Source organism: Talpa occidentalis, unplaced genomic scaffold, assembly GCF_014898055.3.
Source record: "Talpa occidentalis isolate TD23 unplaced genomic scaffold, MPIMG_talOcc4v2.1 talOcc4.17, whole genome shotgun sequence".
NCBI lineage: Eukaryota > Metazoa > Chordata > Mammalia > Eulipotyphla > Talpidae > Talpa > Talpa occidentalis.
The window spans coordinates 43,554,650-43,574,812 of record NW_023601754.1 but is presented as its reverse complement, the minus strand read 5'-3'; the positions used below and the strand labels follow the sequence as shown (position 1 = coordinate 43,574,812).

The window sequence follows — 20,163 nt, the reverse complement described above, 5'->3', positions numbered from 1 at the left end:
AAGCTGTCCGCAGCCTCTGCAGCGCGGGTTTGATCTCGGCAGGCCGGCGAGGGCCCCACATGGCACAGCAGACCCCTCCATTCTCACCTGATGCTCCCCTCAGCAGTGTATTTTGTCAGTCTGCCTGTTCTGCTCCCCACTCTGTCTCTGATGAATCCTCTCACCCTCCCGTGCATCTGGCCTGTACCCCGGTTCTTGCATAAATAAAAAAATCTTAAAAAAAAATAAAATGAAGGTGGGAAAATGAGACAGCACCAGTGTCAGAGTGACACAGCAGGGGAAGCTGTGAACATGAAAGGGGAATGCAGTGTGGAATCACATTTTCCCCTAGAGCCTCCAGAGCATTTTTCCATTTTCAGACCTCCAGACCTGTAAGATTACATCTTGCTGTTGTTTGGAGACACAGTTGTGGGAACTGGTGGCGGCACCATGGTAAAGTTACCGGTCAGTTCATATGTGAACGAAGGAGAGCGTGCAGTTGACAGCACCGCCTCAGAGGTGAGAAAGGGAAGGGTTGAGATTGGTGGCTCTTGACTGGCTGATGAGACAAAAGTTGGCAAAGGACTAGGAATGTCCTAGAAAATGTAACTCAAGATCATACCTCCCACTCAGCTCTGCCTCTATCCTTTTCCCTGCTCAAATCCTTTCTGACCCAGCATAAAGTCCAAGTTTCTCAGCTTGATGTTCACAGGCTGAGAGGACCGCTGTGTCCCGCTTTCTGCAGTGGGGGAAATGCTCTCTATCTGTGCTCTTTGTACAGGAGCTATGAGCACGTGAAAGATGGCCTGAGGCTGAGGAAGTGAGCGGCTTTCATTAACTTGTGAGTGGCCGCTGCCCTGGACAGCACCATTCCAGCTGGTTGTGCCCCTAAAGCTGCTTCAGCCAAGGGGGCACTGCTCCTTCAGCTGCCCCCAAGCACTATTCAAGGTCTTCTGGCCTTGGCCCTTGTCACGGCCCCTGCCTAAAACACCAACCTATTTTCTGCCCTGAGTCTCGAACACCCAGGTAAGTTCCCACCTTAAATGTGTAGAGCCCTCACAGGGCTCCAAGGCTTGGGTGGGCTGATTAAAATACCCCTTCCCCCCTCAACCTCCCAAATGAGGTGATGGTAAACCCTACTGGTGATGATACAGGGCGACTTCAGAAGGTCTTAGAAAAAGGGAGTGATCCTGGCCCTGGAGAGCTGAGACTTTGTGAGGGGACATCTCACACGCATCCAGGCCACTAGCCCCGGAACCAGGGGGGCCACAAGACACCACAATAGGTTCAGAGGGTCAGACCCAGCTGAGAGTCAGGCTCACAATTCCCTGCCCCCTGCCACCAGAGGGGTGAGGGATCAGTGAGGAGAGACAAAAAGAGCTCCTTCCCCACCAGACCCCTGGCAGAGGTCCCCCATTCTTTTTTTTTTTTAAGATTTATTTATTTATACAAGCACTGGGGTACAGGCCAGAGGCGCGGGAGAGTGAGAGAATTCACCAGAGACAGAGCAGGGAGCAGAACAGGCATAAGGACCAAAATACACTGCTGAGGGGAGTAGCGGGCACGACAGGAGAGCTCTGCAGCACCATGTGGGAATCTCACTGGCTGGTCACGAATCGAACCGGCGCTGCAGAGGCTGCAGACAGCTTCACAGCGCTGCGCTCAACCCACTGGTCCCCCATCCTTTCCAGGACATGAGGATAGCAGTCTGAAGGCACACACAGACCTAGCCCTCAGGGGAGAAGCAAAAACCAAACATCAGACAAAATGCTGGGAGCCTCTTGGAAGTTCTGGGAGAGTCTCCAGCAAGAAGGGACGGCTACTCCAAAACCAAATAATCTTTATTAGACTCAGGCCTGGGGCACCACCCCGTACAGCTGGTGAGGAAGCAACCTCTGCTTCTCGTTGCAACTGTAGATCCACCGGGGACGGACGAATACCAGGGAGGGGTTGTCCATCAGGGCCTGCCGGGGGGAAGATGTGCATGTGGGAACATGTGATCAGGGGCTGGAAGGGATGCAAAGGAGGATGAGGGCCTCCCTTGCCCTGCGCCCCGGATCTCACCTCCTCAAAGCGGGGGTCCCACTCCTGGGCCGTGATCACAAACTGGACCCGGTCACTCATGTAGTCCTCGAGCTCCCTGGCAGAAGAGGCAGGAACAGGTCAAGAACCAGTGTCCCCTCTCATGGCATCCTGCTCCCCAGCCAGTCCCATAGCTCACTCTATCCCCCACCGATGACCCTGTAGGCCACCCATTCTCCCAGTCTTGCTGAAGCAGGAAGTTTTCCAAGTCTGCTGCTTAGATTCTGCTGCGTGCTGGAGTGGAGAAGTTGCTGGCTGTACTGCACTGCTTGTTCACAGTGGTAGCTATGGCTACCTTGACCCTCTTCCCAAACAATAAAGAATGCTTATGCTATGAAGGATGGGATAGCAAGTTTCCTCAAACAAACTGTATAAAACCCTGCCATTTTTACTCTTGGGTGCTCAGCCTTTTGGGAGCGATCCCACTGAGCCCGCCAGTGTGACAAGTAAATCTCTCTCTCCACCTCTCTGAGAGCTATCTGATTTCTCTGGGAAACTGCCGTATCATTGCCACAGCCACAGTAATGGCAGCCCCCACTGTCACTAATCTTTTTGAAAGGGTGTAGTCACCTCACTTTAGAGAATAGGAAACCAACTGCCCGGACAAGTGAGCAGGGCCAGCTCTGGACTCCAGGATTCATGCCCACCCTGCAGGGTGCTCCTCTCCTCCCTCCTCCCCCTCACCTACCTCCACCCCACATCACCCAGCCGTCCCCTGGACACTGACCCATTAAATGCTGTGACATATCTGCTGAGCAGCCTCCGCTCGTCCCCAGGGAATTCCCCGTACAGGAAGAAGTGTTTGCCCTGGAAGAAGTCTGTGGGAAGACAGATAGTGAGAGCCAAGTCACAGGACACCGGAGGCCAGACAGGGCAGTAGGCACGGCAGCTGGTGTGTGAGTGCTTATTAAAACAACACCCACTGTGCAGCAGCTCCCTCAGAGCCCAGCTGCGCTCTCAGGGAGCTCTGGCTGTGCTGGGCAAATTAAGGACACTATTGCGCATGTTTCTGGTAGGAAACATGGCTCACTGAGGTAGCCTGGCTGGGAAGCACACTTCACAGCCTGCTACCTTCTCTCCAATAGGCTCTGACCTATGGATGGTGCTTTCTTTCTTTCCTTTTTTTTTTTTTTTTTTTTTTAAAGATTTATTTATTTATTTATACAAGCATTGGGTACAGTCAGAAGCACGGGAGGGTGAGAGAATTCACCAGAGCCAGAGCGGGGAGCAGAACAGACAGATTGACGAAATACACTGCTGAGGGGAGCAGCGGGTGGCAGTAGAGGTCAGTGCACCATGTGGGACCCTCGCCGGCGGCTGGGGATCAAACCGGCGCTGCAGAGGTTGCAGGCAGCTTCGCAGCCCAGCACTCTACCGCTGCGCCACGATGGGAGGCCCTGGATGGTGCTTTCTTGGTGACATTTTAACATCACCTACCAGGCCATCAATTGTCAACGACCATCAATGGGACTTCAGAGGCTAGAAGTCCATGAGGAACCTGATGGAAGGGCTTTTCCACAAAGCCTCATCCCCACTCAAATCCTTGGCTGCCTGGCTGCCTCTCCCTCTTCTCTACCAGCAGAAGCTCTGAGCCCTGTGCCCCAGCCCACACCCCAAATTCATGTCTGGGGTGACAACAAATGATGCCACCACCACATAGATCCCGAGAGACATCAGTGCCCACGTCACCTGGTGTCCCAGAACCCAACTCACACTAACGAAACTGAGCCTGGGGTGGGACCTGGGCAATGACACTTTTAAAAGCTCCCCCAAGTGATCCTGAAATCTCTGGAGGATGAAGCAGTGGTGTGAGGGAGGGGACATTCACGATCACACCTGACACTGAGCTGTGACGGAGGTGGCCACAGTGGGAAGTCAGGAGGGGGCAGTGGGAAGTGATGGAAAGGATGCCAAGGGGAGGAAATAGGTTTAAGAGAACAAAGAAGTGGCCAAAGGTGGGGCAGGGGGAGCTGGGAGACAAGCCATGGGCGCAGCAGCAATCCAGGGCAGGGGGACTGGGGCAAATCAGCTGAGAAGTGAGGGATGAGTCCCACTTCAGAAGGGAGGGGGAGATTTCCTACCTGGGAGTTCAGGAACTGGCAGGCTGGGAGACTCCGGGTGACCCTCATTGTCTGTGTTCTCATCTGTGGATCCCGCATACGGGTCCTCACCATTCTCCTCCTGGCCAGGCGGCTGCCGTTGCTCCTTCTGTTCAGCCACCCTGAGGGAGCCAAGAATGGGGAAGGAACATGCTTCCCAGATGCCCCTCCACCCAAGGCTGAGGTCGTCCTGACCCCCAGGTCCAGGCCTACCTTCTCAGCTCATCCTCAGTATCCCCAGAGTCTTCTGCCCCGTTGTCCTGCCCTGCAGTGGAGGAAGCTTAATTAACAGGCAGTGCCCACACTGTCTTAAGGGGAGGCTGGTAACCTCCAACCAGTCTCACGTCCCAGCACAGACACAGACACTCCCACCCCTCACTTCAACTGCCCTCCAGGTCCAGTGAGCCAGCTCCCAGCTTCCCTGGCCCCAGGTCCACTGTCCAGGATCCAGCCCTGCCTCCAAAAGATCCAATGTTTAGGCTTTGAGCCTTTTCCCTCTTAGAAAAGGGAGTCTTGGCCTCCAGCCTTCTCCTCTCCCAGGCCCAGGAGACCCTAACCCCAACCCTCTTCCCTCAGACCCATGAGTCTAGGACCCCAGTGTCTCCTCCCTCAGTCCCAGGGACCCGGACCCCCAGCCTCTTCCTCAGGCTGACCTGACTGTTCCCCCTCGGTGTCGGTATTTTCCTGGGATGCTGGGGAGGGTGGTCTGATCCCTCCTGGGGTTGGGGGTCTCTGTGGTGAGCTGGGTCCTGCTGCCTGAGGAGGAGTCTTGGTTTTGGTCTGGGGGCGCTGAGGAGGGAGAGTGGAGCAGTGAGGAAGGAAGGGGCAGTGTGTGTGTACACCTGCAGGACGCAGGAGTAGAGAGTGTGGAGTGTCACAAGAGAGCCAGGTCCTCCTCCCACTACATCTTCCCCCACCTGGGCAGGGGGTTGTACCTTTCGGGGAAGCTTGGGGACTTCATCCCCGCTGCTGCCGCTGTGAGAGCCCCCCTCTTCCTCACTGCTTGAGCCTGGCCCGGCCATGAGGTACCTGGGGAATGAATAGGGCTCAGACAAACAGCACTTCAAATCTTCCAGAGGGGGTGTGGGTGCTCAGGACCACTGGCATTTACTAAATAAACTTTTGGGGTCTCAGTCATGGCCTCTCTCAGACTGCCCCTCTTTCTAACTCCAGAAGGTCCCACAGACCCCCAGTCACCCCAGCTACTGCACCATACACACTAGCACTTCCCGGCTTCCCCTCCCTGTGGCAAAGAAATGCCCCATTTCAAAAAGGAAAAAAATGCAGAAGGAATTTCCCCTTTGAAAATCAAGATCAACTGCTCATTAGAAGAATGCCTACCAATTAAGAGAAAGTTCTCAAAAGCAAATTCTTTTTTTTTTTTTAAATGTAAACTACTGGTGAACTTATTATTTATTTATTTATTTATTTTAAAGATTTATTTATTTATACAAACACTGGGTACAGTCAGAAGCGCGGGAGGGTGAGAGAATTCACCAGAGGCAGAGCGGGGAGCAGAGCAGGCAGAAGGACCGAAGTACACTGCTGAGGGGAGCAGTGGGCGTCAGGAGAGGTCTGTGCACCATGCGGGACCCTCCTCTGGTGGCCAGGGAGCATCCAGGGATTGAACCGGCGCCACAGAGGCTGCGGGCAGCTTCGCAACCCAGCGCTCACCTGCTGCACCACCGGGGAGGGCCAAAAGCAAATTCATTTTGAAAGACCTTAATACAATGATCAATAAGCCACTGACACTGCTGGAACGTAATTCTCCTGGGTCTGATATTAACCACAGCAGCTAACACATAGGATTTCCAGATATGTCTAAACACTTTACTCTTAAGGAGTCACTAAAACCTGAGGTGGGTGTTATTTTTAGTCCCATTTTGCAGATGAGCAAACTAAGGCCCAGGGAGACTAGTCAATCTGCCCCTGGTCAGAGGACAAAGCATGAGCAGAAGGGAACAAACACACTACCCTTCCTTTTCTTGCTGGAAAAGGAAGCAGGCCTCGGCTGCTTCAAAGCTGTCACATACTCACTGAGGTAAGACACACATACGGTAAAGTGGTGGCTCATGGAAAGCTGAGAGGATTTAAAGTGTAGCGGCTGAATGAGGAATAATGATATATGTTTACTAAGCTTTATCTTTAAAGTGCTTTGAATTAAAAGATTAAAAAGCTCAGGCTGTGCTTACTGTGGGAAGAGTAATTTCCCCTGGAACCTGCCTTCAGTCAGAGATTTTTAAAAAGTGATTTCTGAATTTTCTGGGGGGGTCAAAACCCCCAAATCCAACACTGTTTGTGGTTGCCTCTCCCTCCATGCTCACTCACCTCACAGACAGACAACAATCCAGATCCCGCTCCTCTGTGCAAAAATACATCCCCCATCCACCCCTCTTTCTGGCCCCAGGGCCCCAGCCTCCTCCAGGGACCCCACTTGCAATTTCCCCTTGAAATTCTACCCCTCACAACAGAACCAGCCCCCGCCTTTCTCAAATATTTCATGGCTCCCCACTGCTCACAGAGGAGACCCTGAATCATCAATAGATGGGCCTCAGAGTTTAGAATTTTAAGATGTTAGAGAGGCCAATGGCAGGCACACAGACTATATAACACCCCTCAGTGGGGCCTGATGGGGTGCCCTGTAAGTCAAACCCACTAACATTTCTGTAAGAAATACAACGATACACTCAATGGGATAAATCAAATCCACAAAGAGCCTCATATCAGCTCAGGACTGCTTGGCCAGTGCACTCGTGCAGAAGTGAGAAAAGCACTGGGGCCTCCTGATGTGTTTGCTTCCTGAACTACAGATGAGGGGGTCTATGGAGCAGGTGGTCTCACAATGAGACATACTGGAAGCTCTTTTGGAGCTAATCCCACCCACCCCGCAGCCTCCACCTTTCCCCAGCAAAGAGCAGCTCCTAGGCCCAGCCCCAATTCTGAACAGTCTGGCCTGTTCTCGCCCTCTCCCCCGCAGCCCCAATACACTCAGGTCTCTCCTCCAATCGACAGGATGTGGCCACTCCCTGCCCTCCCCAGCTCTTGCTTGCCCCACCTCACTGTCCTGCTCCTTCCTGCCTCCCACCTGTGCTTCCTCCAGGGTAACCCACCTTTGGCTGCTAGGCCCAGAATGTTCTCATCTTTGTGTTCTCTGGCTAATGGCTAGTTTTTCTTGAAGACCCCTCGTTCACTGCAGTCCTGACCTTGGGCCTTCCTCCATACTGACTTATGTAAGTCTGACACTCTCATCAAAGAGAGGCCTTTAAAGGCAGGTCCTAATGTTTGGGTGTCCAGTGTGGTGCAGCTCAGCCTGGCACCCAGCAGGGGCTTCAGGGTCTTGCTCCCCATGAACAAAAACAGGTCCCATAGCTCGCTTCTTCCATCTGAGCCTGCTGTTTCTCCAGCCTGCAAAGTCCTTCTCCCTCTGTTAAGCAGACTCCCCTCTAAGAACCGAAAAACAAACCCTCCCTCGCCTCTGCAATCTCCAGCCCCGCCCCACGGCCTCCTCCCCTCAACAGTCAGCTGATGGTGGCTGGGTCCGTGTTTTCTACCAGTCTGACTTCTCTCCATCCCAGGCACTGACCAGGAGGGAGAGGAGGGGCAGAGTTGGTGTGCTCTTGTGTGCTACAGGCATGCAGTGAGCACTTACCTCCGGGAGGGCAGCCGCCGTCGCATGCGATGACAGTCCAGCACCCACTCTTTACGCACAATGCGGCCTCCAAGGCTGAGGACCTGGCTGTACTTGGGGGTGTTGGCAAAGGCACAACTGGGGGAGGAACAAAATGGAGAGTGTCAGTCAGGTGTGATCTGTGGCATCAAGTGGAAAGAGACAAAAGGGACAGATAGAATGAGAGAGAGCTGAGTAAGAGAGAAAAAGATGCACGTGGGAAAATTACAGGTATCAGAGGAAAATAAGCAGACGACAGAGAGCTGAAGAGACAAGCAGACAGGAAAAGAGAGACAGCCAGGTGGTGGAGAAGCATGGAGAGCGCTGGGGGAGGAGGGACAGGCCTACATGAGGTGGGTGCTGTCTGGAGTCCAGTCTGGTCGATACTTGGCCCCCAGTTCTAAGGCCTTGTCCCGGAGCTCTGAGCGGAAAGGGTTCTGGAAGCCACTCAGCACTACCACCACACCCTGCAGGATCTTCCCCAGCTCCTGCGGACCAGCATGAGGTGCTCTGGGCTTGGTGCCCTCTCCTTGGGGCTTCTTTGACATCGTCCCCCTTGCGGGGGCAGGGACTGGAGCAGTGGTTGGGGTACGAGAGGGAGCAGACACTGGGGAAGTCAAAAGGTAGATTCAGTTAGCACAAGCGGGACTAAACCCCCAACCCCACCTCTCTCAGACACAGAAGTCCAGACCTCTTCTTCCCTAGGACACATGAGCACAGGCTCCTATGGGAACGGGTTCCTATGGGGGATCCAGTCACTCACATTTAGATCTCTTGAGGGCAGGTGGTGAGGACTGGGCTGATGGTTTGCTGGTCTTCCTTTCTTCTTGGTTCATGTCCAACTTCCTCTTTCCTTTGGAGGACTCCTGAGGCTGAAGGAGTGAGATGAGCTGAGACCTCTAGCTTTGTTCCTCATTTTCCACTCTCCCCAGATCAAGGATCTCACCTTGAAGGTGCTGTTTACTGCCTTGGGCGTTGGAGAGGCTGAGGAGGCAGCACTAGAGGCCTGCAGTGTGGCAGCTGCATAGCTGGGCCCTGCTGGGTCACTGGCTGTAGCTACAGAGGAAGAAAGTGGATCAAGGAGAAAAGGCTGGGTCCTCAGACCCTTCAGTTCCTACCCATGGGACACAGTGTTGCTCCCCAAACCCAGCACTGACTCAGTCCTCCCTCAAGACCTGGGCGTCCAGGCCCCCAGCCTCTCCTTCCTCAGAAACAGGAGTCTGGGCCCAAACCCCCTACTCACTCAGAGCCCAAGTTTTCCTTACTCACCTGCGGGGGTCTTGTTGATGCGGCTAAAGAAGAGGGCCCCTGGTCTCAGGGAGCTGGCGCCCTCATCCTCCTCCTTCACACGGAACTGCCCAAGCTTGGTCACCTTCTAAGGTCCAGCAAACACATGCAATGGGAAAGCTACTGGCAGGAGGGCAGGGGGATGTGAAGAGGCAGGGAGGAGGCTCTGTGGGGTTGCAGGTAGCACTTACCTGGGGTGAGGCCTCTACCTCATCTTTGTCTGGGGGGCTGTGAAACCGTACAAAACTCAGGCCATAAGGGGAATCCTGGGAAAGGACGGATGGAGTCAGGGGCACCAGGAGGAGTCCTGGCTCAACACCCTTCATACTGCCTTCCCAGCTCTTTCCCTCTATGGGCACACCCTGGAGACTGGGACAGAATAACAATACCATCGCGCGGTTACTAGGCCCTAACTCTGGGTCAGGCTCAGCTTAAACCCTCTACTGCATTAGTCCCTTAGCTTCATAGCAAGTGGCAAAGAGTCCAAGAGAATCCACTCCCACTCACCCAGATTCCTGCCTACGGAAAGGGAGGGAGGGCTGTGCTGCTTCAGGAACACAGAAATGCTCCAGGCGCCCTCCTCTCTGCTAGCTGCATGCAGAGCCCTAAGATGGAAGGAGCCTGCTGGATGACCAACTGAACACCCCCAAGACCCTCCCATGAGTGAGAAATAAACCTCCAGTGCACGGTCTCATTACATACTCGAGCCTTGTTATCCCAGCTTAGCACCCTAACTTACAGCAACTCTATAAGGACCAAAAACTCGGGCCAGAAAGGTTAAGTCACAAATCCAAGGTCACATAACTAAGAAGTAGTACAGCCAGGATTCAAACCAGCTCTCAGGATGTTAACTATGAGGCCCACTCTATCAGGCCACTCCTCTCACAAGGCAGCGGCCCCTCCCCTGATCCCCTCTGTGGTCTGAGATCCTTCCTAGACATCCTCCAGGAGACGAAGCCTCACATACAGGGAAGACTGCAAGTTCACTTCACGGAACTCCAGGACCCAGCCCCTCTAGATCCCAGGGGAGACGGAGTCCAGTCTTCCCTGCCCTAGTGACTCCATATTGGCCCCTCGGATCCCTCCTGGCCCAGGACCTCACACTCCCAGCTCCCATCCTAGGTACCTTGCTGTAGGGCTGGCTGCAAACAATTTTGACGCGGTCCCAGCGCTTCTCGGCTGCTGCCCGGACCAACTTGTCAGGCCCAAAAATGCGAACACGGTTGGGGTTTAAGCCACTGCGGCTCTCAGAAGGAGACATGAAAGATGAGGTGACCAGAAGAACCTAGGAGAAGGTACAGTGAATGAGAAACAGGATTGGGTGGTTGAAATGGTACCTCTTAAGGGTTGAAGAAGGTAGGGGCCTAAGGAGGGAACCGTCAGGTCCAGCTCCTACTCAGATGTGCCCCTAGACTGTATGCTTATCTCCGGGCCTCTAGTCAGTCTGTCCCTGACACAGACCCAGAGGGAGGTTTCTACTGCCAGATCTGAAATATCCTTCTCTAAATTCTCCCACAGAGTCTTCCAGATCTGGCCATATGGCAGGCTACCCCATCTAGGGAGCCCTCCCAGCTGAGAATATTCATGAAGACTGGTGAGAAACACGAACACCTGTGGGAGCACATGGCTGAGAGGGGCAAGGCAAGGATAATTCTCGGAAGCTGAAAGGCGAGGGCAAAATACAATGCGTTAGGGATCAGTGCCAGTTATTAAGTGACCATCTCTCAGCTCAAACCCACCCAGGCAGGCTCAGCTTAGGGTGGGGTCAGATCTGCTTCGCCAGGCTCCTTCTCAGGCTCTGCCAACAAGGGGCGCTAGACAAAGGCTGCCAGGCTGAGGCAGAAGAAGGAATCTGCTCCTTCTTACAGACCCTTTGTGCTTTCTGCTCCGGCCTCTGCAGGGGCTTCCTCCCAGGGCCTCAGATGACATACAGCAGACCAACACCTGCATAACCGGTCCCCTGGCATCACCTTCTCTGAGACACCAGCGCCAGCTGGAGAGCTGTGGAACACCACCTCCAAGCTTCTAGACATCTATGTTTCAATAATTCCAGCCTGTTCCTTTTGTTCCCCCAATCCTGGGGGTGGTAGCTACTTCCCACAGTTGCCTTTTTTCATCCTACCCAAGTTGACTTGCCTTTTCAGCTCAGTACCTCATCATTAATTCTATTCTGCATGTTAATTCTCTCTGCTTAACTGGTATGGTTTCCATCTCCTGGCCTTGGACCCTGGCTGACACACAGCAGAAGCACTATGGTATGGTTTGCTCTGGTCCCGACCCTGCGTGGCATAGAGCTAGATTTTAAAGGGTCCCATTGGTGGTAGTGGGAGGAGAGGGGAGCAGGAATCAGAAAATAAAGCCTGAGTTTCAAGTAAGGAAAAAGAGACCAAGGCCCCAAAAGGGGCAACAACCTCTGTGGGTAATTTACAGGGAAAGGTGCCTTATGGAGTCAGTGGGAGGGTTTACCTCTGGAGGGCAGCAGAGAAAAGATGGAAAGTTCTCTCTGGAGAACTAACCACAAGTCTATAGGCTCAAGGAAGCAAAACTTCACACTAGCTATCTGCATGGAAAAACCCAAGCTAAAGACTTTATTTTTTTTTTAATTTTTAAATTTTTTAAAAGATTTTATTGGGCCTCCCCCGGTAGTGCAGCGGTTGAGCGCTGGGCTGCGAGGCTGCCCACAGGCCTCTGCAGCGCCGGTTGATTCCCTGGCCGCCGGCGAGGGTCCCACAAAAAAAGAAAAAAAAAAAAAAAAAAGATTTTATTTATTTTTGCATAGAAGAGTTGAGATGTAGGTCAGAGGTGTGTGTGGCGGGGATGAGAGGATTCACCAGAAACAGAGTGGGGTGCAGTGTATTACTAAAATACACTGCTAAGAGGAGCAGCAAGTGAGACAGGAGAGGTCTGCCGCACTATATGTGGGTCAGCTCCCTGGCCGGGGATTGAACTCAGGCCATCGTAGTGATAGAGCAGAGACTTAATTAACCCCTAGGCCACCAGGGAGGCCCCTAAAATCTTTAAGTGGTCCCACCTAAGTTCTACTGCCTGGCCCCAAGCAAATCGTCTTTCGAGGGAGATGGGTCAAACCAAGTCCTCAAAGAATTCCCACAAGTACATCCTCAAAGAGCAGAAGTTAGCAATTAAACACACACACACCCCACACACACCCATGGAGCATAAAGAAACAGTGACCATAACTTAGGGTCGCCAGAAACCACAGACCCACACATGCTGCATATACTGAAATGATGAAACACACAATATAAAAGTGTGTTTAACAGTTTAAAGATTAAATGGCGGTCTTGACCACATGCTGAAGGAAGAAAGGACAATCAAAACTGACCAGGCATTTTGAAACAGTGGAAGATCTGAGCACCCATCAAGAGGGGATGAACCATGATGGGTCTATGACAGTGGGTGGTCCAGGGACAACCATACAACGCAGTTCTGGTGAAGGTGATGTTAAGAGGAAGGTTGCTGGGGATTTCTGGGAAAGATTTTCCTTCATTAAGGAGAAACAGGACAGAAGAGAGCAACTCAATTTCTAGACTCCACTTCCTGCTTTGGATTATGCTGTTCCTTCCTGATGCATGGACCAGCAGCAATCATCTGTGACTGCCAGGACAAGTCCACGAGACTCAAAAGGTACTCTGTAGTGGGCTGCCAGATAGACTCCGGTCTGCCTAATGCTAGGTTTCCTCCGAAGAAAACAGTAATGTTATGCAGTAAACCAGTTGTAGTTCGGTATATTCTGTTACCTAGTCCCTTTTCTAACCGACATGCTATAAAACGTGTGAAATTTAAAAAGCCTTTGGCTGAAAGGTAGACTATAACTGTGTCTCAGATCTTATTGTGAAAAGGAAACAATAAAGACAAAGACAATTACAGAGAAGGGATGAGATACCCCCAGTCTTGACTACAGTATTTACAAAAGGCCTGATTTTGAGCTGACAGGGGAGGTGAATTTTCCTTCTAGTGACTACAATGAAGGGCAATGCAAACTGTAGTTGGCAGCTGTTAACCATTCTAAGTGGTAGATTGCCTTTGTATATACGCTTCCATTTATTGTAAAGTCAAAACAACTCTGGTTATCAAACTGTCTTATTATCCAACACTAACACTTTGAGGTTCAAGAATTAAACCTTCAATCTCTAGACTCCGTTAACCTTGGCAGTTTATATAAATCCTTTATAGAATTTAGAGGGGTTAGGGCCTCCCTGGTGGCGCAGCAGTTGAGCACTGGGCTGTGAAGCTGCCCGCAGCCTCTGCAGCGCCGGTTCCATCCCCGGCCTCCGGGCGAGGGTCCCACATGGCGCATGGATCTCTCCTGCCACCCGCTGCTCCCCTCAACAGTGTATCGTCAGTCTGCCTGTTCTGTTCCCGCTCTGGCTCTGGTGAATTCTCTCACCCTCCCGCGCTTCTGACTGTACCCAGTGCTTGTATAAATAAATAAAATCTTAAAAAAAAAAAAAAAAGTTAGAGGGGTTAAAAAAAAGAACATGTTGATTTTGTAGAAAATGATATTAGTTATTACAGTATGTGCTTTACACTTGATTTGGTAGGGACATCAACACTGGCCACCCAGACCGCTCTGCCCTTTTTCCTTTTCTTTCTTGGCTATTCCAGCCCTATCTATTCCCTGAGTGGAAGTCAAAGATTATATCCCAGAGTCTTTGATTCAGTCATAGCTACAAGTCAGAATAAAAATCTTAGACTCAAACAGAAGTTTAAGTAAAAACTTTGAAAGAACAGGAGGCTGCTGGCATGGGCATTTTCAAACTTTGAAATGATGAAGCCCTGAGAAAGTCACACCCATCTTGCTAGATAAAAAAAGAGGGTGAATAATAAATATTCACATACTAGATATGATAAGTTAAGCTACAGATGTACTTACTCTATTTTTATCAATATGAAGCAGAATTTTGACACAAATCTGCCTGCCAAAAATAACAGGAGGGCCTTCCCTACTAGCGCAGGGGTTAAAGACACAGCACTATCAAGCTACTGCCAGTCACTGAGATATGAATTCAATCCCCGGTGAGGGAGCCTACCCATATGGCACAGCAGACCTCTCCTGTCTCGCCTGCTGCTCCCCTCAGCAGTGTGTTTCAGTAGATCTGCCTGCTCTGCTCCCCACTCTGTCTCTGGTAAATCCTCTCACCAACCCCCTCAACATCTCTGTCCTGTACCCCAGTTCTTATATGCATAAATAAATCTTTAAAAAAAAACAAGGAAGTTTTAAAAAATAATCCCAAAGACTAATGGCTTTTTAAATATAGTTCAACAAGGATGTCTTTACACTGGGAGGACTCTAGTTCCTTGGGTAGTCTTCATCAGCAAACCAATGTCTAAGCCAGAGTCCATGCACTTACATCTAAAAAAATAAAATGCAAAACCACCAATCATAAACAGCCAACTACATTTTCTTAAATAGGAGAAAATGAAGCTCAAGAACTATCATAACAGCCAAATAACTAACTTTTCACAGTAAGGCAACCGTTTAACCTATAGACTATTAAATAATATCTTGGCTTCCACATCTCTCTATAAAGAGTTCTGCCCTAGCCCCCATCCACAGAGCTCCCATAACCATTTTCAATTTTAATCGGTGTTGCTGGATTCAAATCGTTTGCTCAAATAAACGCTTCAAAAATTAATGTGTCTCAACTTACCTTTTTACAACTTACATAACCCTCAGAATAAGAGTATTTGTTATAGGAAAACCTCATTTGTTTAGATGTGATTGTGGAACAGAAAAAGCACTTGATAAAATTCAACACACATTCATGACAAAAAGCACTCAACGATGTAGGTTTAGGAAACACTCTCAACTCAACAGAGTGCAGCTATAAGCAAATCTATAGCTAAACAGGGTGAAAGATCAAACACCTTCTCCCTAATATCAGGAACAAAGACAAGGATGTCTGTTCTCACCACCTGTCCTCACTACTATACTAGAGGTACTAGTCAGTGTGATAAGGTGAGAAAAAGGTTTTTTAAAAAACAAAACATATAGATAAAAGAGGAAGAAAACTGTATTCACAGACGATATGATTATATATGTAGAAAATCCAAGAAGCGACACAAATCCCAAGGGATTCTCTGACAAGAATTGAGTGACTGGGCCTCCCCGGTGGCGCAGCGGTTGAGCGCTGGGTTGCGAAGCGGCCCGCAGCCTCTGCAGCGCCGGTTCGATCCCCGGCTGCTCCCCGGCCACCGGAGGAGGGTCCCACATGGCGTGCAGACCTCTCCTGCCGCCTGCTGCTCCCCTCAGCAGTGTACTTTGGTCCTTCTGCCTGCTCTGCTCCCTGCTCTGGCTCTGGTGAATTCTCTCACCCTCCCGCGCTTCTGACTGTACCCAGTGCTTGTATAAATAAAAAAAATAAATCTTTAAAAAAAAAAATAAAAAAAAGAATTGAGTGACTTTAGCGAGATGACAAGATAAAAGGTCTATATACAAAAATCACTTGTTACTGTTACCAAAAACTGGAAAGTGAAATCTTGACATGATATCATTAAAACAGTATCAACAGAGCCTCCCTGGTGGCTCAGGGGTTAAAGTCTCAATGCTATCAAGCTATCACTAGCCACCACAACGTGAGTTCAACTCCCGATCAGCGAGGTGACCCACAAGGCGAGTAGACCTTTCCTGTCTTGCCCACTGCTCCCCTCAGCAATGTATTTCAGTAGATCCACCTGTTCTGCTGCCCACTCTGTCTCTGGTGAATCCTCTCACTCCCAGTTCTTGTATGCATAAGTAAATAAATCTTAAAAAAAAAAAACAAAACAGCATCAACAACTGAGACCACAATAACAGATGCTAAAACTAGTGAGTTTGAGAAGAAGATTAGAGTCTCAAAGTATTTCCTCACATCATACTTATTAATTACCAAGGGCAAAATAGTAATTTTCCCGTGGAGAAACCTGGCTGAAACTATGGTAACCAATGGCCCATGTTAATGTCTTCAGTAGTGAAGCAAATCGACTGCTTGTGCCTCACAATCTGAAACACTGGGAAGAACAGAACATCACTCTGTGGCATTCTGGCCCCAAGTGCAGAGCTGGAATTTTATCATGAGGCAATATCAGGCATTTTGTACAATGGGTGATATTTTACAAAACCACTGACCTTTACTCTTGCAAAATGTCAGTGACATAAAATACAAAGAGAGTCACAAGAACTGTTCCCAGTAAAAAGGAAACCAGGAGATGTGACAAATCAATGCAATGCATGATCCTGAATCTTCTGGTTCCATGAATAATATTAATGCGGCAATGAAGAAAATGCAAACAAGACCTGAGATCCGATGGTAGAAAAGTACATCGAAGTTAACTTCCTAATTTTGATAATTGTACTGAGGTTCAAGAAGCAAAGGTCTTTGTTCTTAGGAAATATCCATTGAAGCAGGGATAAAAGGATATCACATACACAAATTACTTTCAGTACAGTAAAAAAATAAAATGTACATATGTGTTAACATCCGGGGATGTTTAGCAGGGAATATAAAGTGAAGAGGACTAGTTCTGCAACTTTTCTATATGTCTGAGAGTTACCAACAAGCTGGTTTTATTACACGGAAGTAAATACAAAGGATTGGCGCGGCCCATGATACTCATGCTGTCTGACAAAGGTCCGGGCATGGGGGAAGATTTCTGAAAAGTCAGAAAACTCGATAGCTGGCTCCTGCTGCTTCCTTTCATTTGTTTGTGGCAGTTATTGAAACCATGGAACTCTTCTATAAGCTTCAAAATAACACAATGAATGTTGGCATTAGTGCCAGTAATGCACACTTCAGTAGTTTGAGAAAAGCACTTTCTAACATGAAATCACTCCCGACAACTCTCCACGCCCCTCAATTTATAATTCTCCACGCCCCTCAATTTATAATTCTGTTACTATGAGTAACACTGAGTTCTCTAGCAAGCCATGCTTGGCAGAGCTCTTGGAATCGAGCCTGGCAAAAGTCCCCCCACAAGAGAAAGTCCCCGAGATGCCCCAGGAGGCAAAAGGGTCCGAAAAGCACACACCACGTGCTGTTCTCATGACACAGGGACCCCCTGATTCTATACAGGAAACAGAAGGCCGCCCTCAATTTTACAATGCCCACTTAGCCTTGTTTGAGTTACCTAGCTTGACTGCTTGAATCACGTTGTGTGTAGTACCTGTTTCTATTTTCTGAATAACAAACATCACCTAGGAAAATATGTAGCCATGTTAATGTAACCAAGCAACCAAGTTAATCATATACTGGGAAAATTAGAAAAAGAACTGTGCACTGTTAATGATCATTAATAATTTCTGAAACAATGTAAAAGTGAAATCACATGATTGTGTGATATAATGATCACATAAAGAATTTCTGATGTATAAATAAAGGCCTGCTGAGACCCTCAGGAGGAGATACTTGCACCAGAGATAGTGTCTGTGTCCACCTCACTCCACTTCCCCTCAGCCCCCCAAGTTTTCGCCAACGCCGTCCTCTCCTTTCAGGGACTCCTGACACGACATTCAGCTGGAGTGGTCTCCAACAAAGTATCTGTAATATCAAGAGAATCCTGAAGAACAAAGTTGGAAACCCAACACAAACTGATTTCATTATTACTATTCAGACAGAGTAGTACTGAAATATGTGTCAATGGAACAAAAGAGAGTACAGAAATAAACCCACGTGTCAAGTAATTTTTAACAATAGAGCCCAAATAATTCAGTGAGAAAAAGAGCTGCTTTTTAAAAAATTTTCAATAAACATAAAAAACAAAAAGGAAAAATGACCCTTATCTCCTACATCACGCCATATGCAAAAATTCATCTGAGCTGGATCAGAGGTCTAAATGTCAAAGTCGAAAACATAAAGTTTCTAAAAGAAAACAGGGATAGGGGCCTTCCCGGTGGCGCAGCGGTTGAGCGCTGGGCTGTGAAGCTGCCCGCAGCCTCTGCAGGCGCCAGTACCTACCACATGGTGTGCAAATCTCTCCTGCCGTGCCCACTGCTCCCCTCAGCAGTGTACTTCGTCAGTCTGCCTGTTCTGTTCCCCGCACTGGCTCTGGTGAATCCTCTCACCCTCCCACGCTTCTGACTGTCCCCAGTGCTTGTATAAATAAATAAATAAATAAATAAATCTTTAAAAAATAATAATAATCATAAAAAGAAAACATAGGGATAGTGGTATGTAGACTAACCCCTCCCCAATAAAAGATCTCCACATCCTAATTCCCAAAACCTGTGAATATAGCAAAAAGCATTCTGCAGATGTGATGAAGTCAAGGCTGCTTAGATGGGGAGTTTATCTGGATTGTCCAGGTGGGTCCAGTGTAATCACAAGTACTTCTAAGAAAAAGGGAGGCCTGAGAATCAGTCAGAGAAGTAAAGATGGAAGATTTTAGAGTAATAAACTTGGTTGGCAGAGGTTGCAGGTAGCCTCTAGAGCAGAAAGAGCTGAGGAAATGGATTCCCCAGAAGGAACGCAGCTCTGACACCACCTTGATTTTAGCCCAGGAAGAGTAGATTTTAGACTTTTGACCTCCAGAACTATAAGCTAATATATTTATGTCGAGTTGAGTCATTGAGTGTGTAGTAATTAGTTACAGCAGCAGTAAGAAGCTAATACAGGGACTATTATCATTACTTTGGGATGGGCAAATATTTCTCCTAGGACACGAAAGTCACTCACTAAGTGTTGGAAAAAAACTTTGAGAGACTGAACTTCATTAGCTTTTGCTCATCAAAACACTCTGTTAAGATATTGAAAAAGCAAATCACAGACTAGGAGAAAAATCTACAATACATATTTGGGGGGAAAAAAGACTAGAAAAAAATAAATGGCTAACATCCATGGTAAAATAAACACCCCAATAAAAAATAAGACTTGACTAGACACTTCATAAAATAAGATAGATAAATGCCTAATAAGCATGGGAAAGGTTACACAGTGCCATTACTTGTCATGAAAACGCATATTAAAAAAGACCAGCAATATCAAGTATAGATAAGGGTGTGGAGTAACTAGAACTTTTACACCAAAGGGAATATAAAATGGTACAACTACTCTAAGAAATCCCCAGACAGAAACCTGTACAACGGCATTATTCCTAATAGTCAAAAACTGGCGGCAACAAAAACTGGCAACAGCCTAGAGGCCATCACCAGGAGAAGGAAGAAACCCTGTGGCTGACGCTGACAAGGGGGCATTACAAGGTAGGCAAGTGGGGCCTCCCCGGTGGCGCAGCGGTTGAGCGCTGGGTTGCGAAGCTGGCCGCTGCCTCTGCAGCGCCGGTTCGATCCCCGGCTGCTCCCCGGCCACCGGAGGAGGGTCCCACATGGCGCGCAGACCTCTCCTGCCGCCCGCTGCTCCCCTCAGCAGTGTACTTTGGTCCCTCTGCCTGCTCTGCTCCCCGCTCTGGCTCTGGTGAATTCTCTCGCCCTCCCGTGCTTCTGACTGTACCCAGTGCTTGTATAAATAAATAAAATAAATCTTTAAAAAAAAAAAAAAAAAAAGGTAGGCAAGTGAACAAACCATGAGGGGCGCACAATAGGGAAGAATCACAAAGAACACTGCGTTGAGTGAAAGGAGCGAGCCACAGAAAGAGGACACATGGTAACGTTCCATCTAGGTGAAATTCTAGGACAAGCAAAACTAGTTTTGTCTGTAGTAACAGAAAAGAGATCAGAGCTGGCTTGAGCTGGGGGTGGGAGGCGTGACAGCAAAGGGACAGAAGGCACCTTTCAGGAATGTTGGAAAGGCTCCGTGTCTTTACTTGGAAGATGGTCACACAAATGTATGTTTGCAAAACTGGCCAAGCACTGTATTGTATGTAAGATATTCTGAATTACAAACCATTTTTCAATGCAAGAAAAGAACTTATCTCATGGAAAATTGGTTTATTCACGTAAATTATAAACTTTGTCCCAATCTTTATCCTGTCACATTTTGTTGATTACCCCCTGGCTACGATCTCACCAATATAGCTCTAATTTATTCAGCCAGTAAAAAAAAGAGGACTGTCCCAACTTATTAAAATCTTCAGAGCAGAGCAAAAGGTTTTCTTTCT

At 48.9% G+C, this 20,163-nt stretch overlaps 1 protein-coding gene across 2 annotated transcripts in view; it reads right to left on the bottom strand.

Annotated features, from left to right (window-relative positions):
- Positions 1-1,434: 1,434 nt before the first annotated feature.
- XRCC1 (X-ray repair cross complementing 1) overlaps positions 1,435-20,163 on the bottom strand; it is a 29,470-nt gene continuing 10,741 nt past the window's right edge. The window contains exons 4-17 of one of the 2 annotated variants that reach the window (XM_037516745.2): positions 10,241-10,399; positions 9,306-9,380; positions 9,097-9,202; positions 8,774-8,883; positions 8,591-8,699; positions 8,176-8,434; positions 7,810-7,926; positions 5,096-5,189; positions 4,814-4,949; positions 4,374-4,425; positions 4,143-4,282; positions 2,789-2,879; positions 2,044-2,119; positions 1,435-1,943 (exon numbers count right to left, since the gene is read on the bottom strand). In XM_037516745.2, the coding sequence (XP_037372642.1) occupies positions 1,830-1,943; positions 2,044-2,119; positions 2,789-2,879; positions 4,143-4,282; positions 4,374-4,425; positions 4,814-4,949; positions 5,096-5,189; positions 7,810-7,926; positions 8,176-8,434; positions 8,591-8,699; positions 8,774-8,883; positions 9,097-9,202; positions 9,306-9,380; positions 10,241-10,399 (1,638 nt within the window). In that variant the 3' untranslated portion in view covers positions 1,435-1,829. The remainder of the gene's footprint in view (positions 1,944-2,043; positions 2,120-2,788; positions 2,880-4,142; positions 4,283-4,373; positions 4,426-4,813; positions 4,950-5,095; positions 5,190-7,809; positions 7,927-8,175; positions 8,435-8,590; positions 8,700-8,773; positions 8,884-9,096; positions 9,203-9,305; positions 9,381-10,240; positions 10,400-20,163) is intronic. The other variant, XM_037516744.2, reaches the window with a different exon arrangement.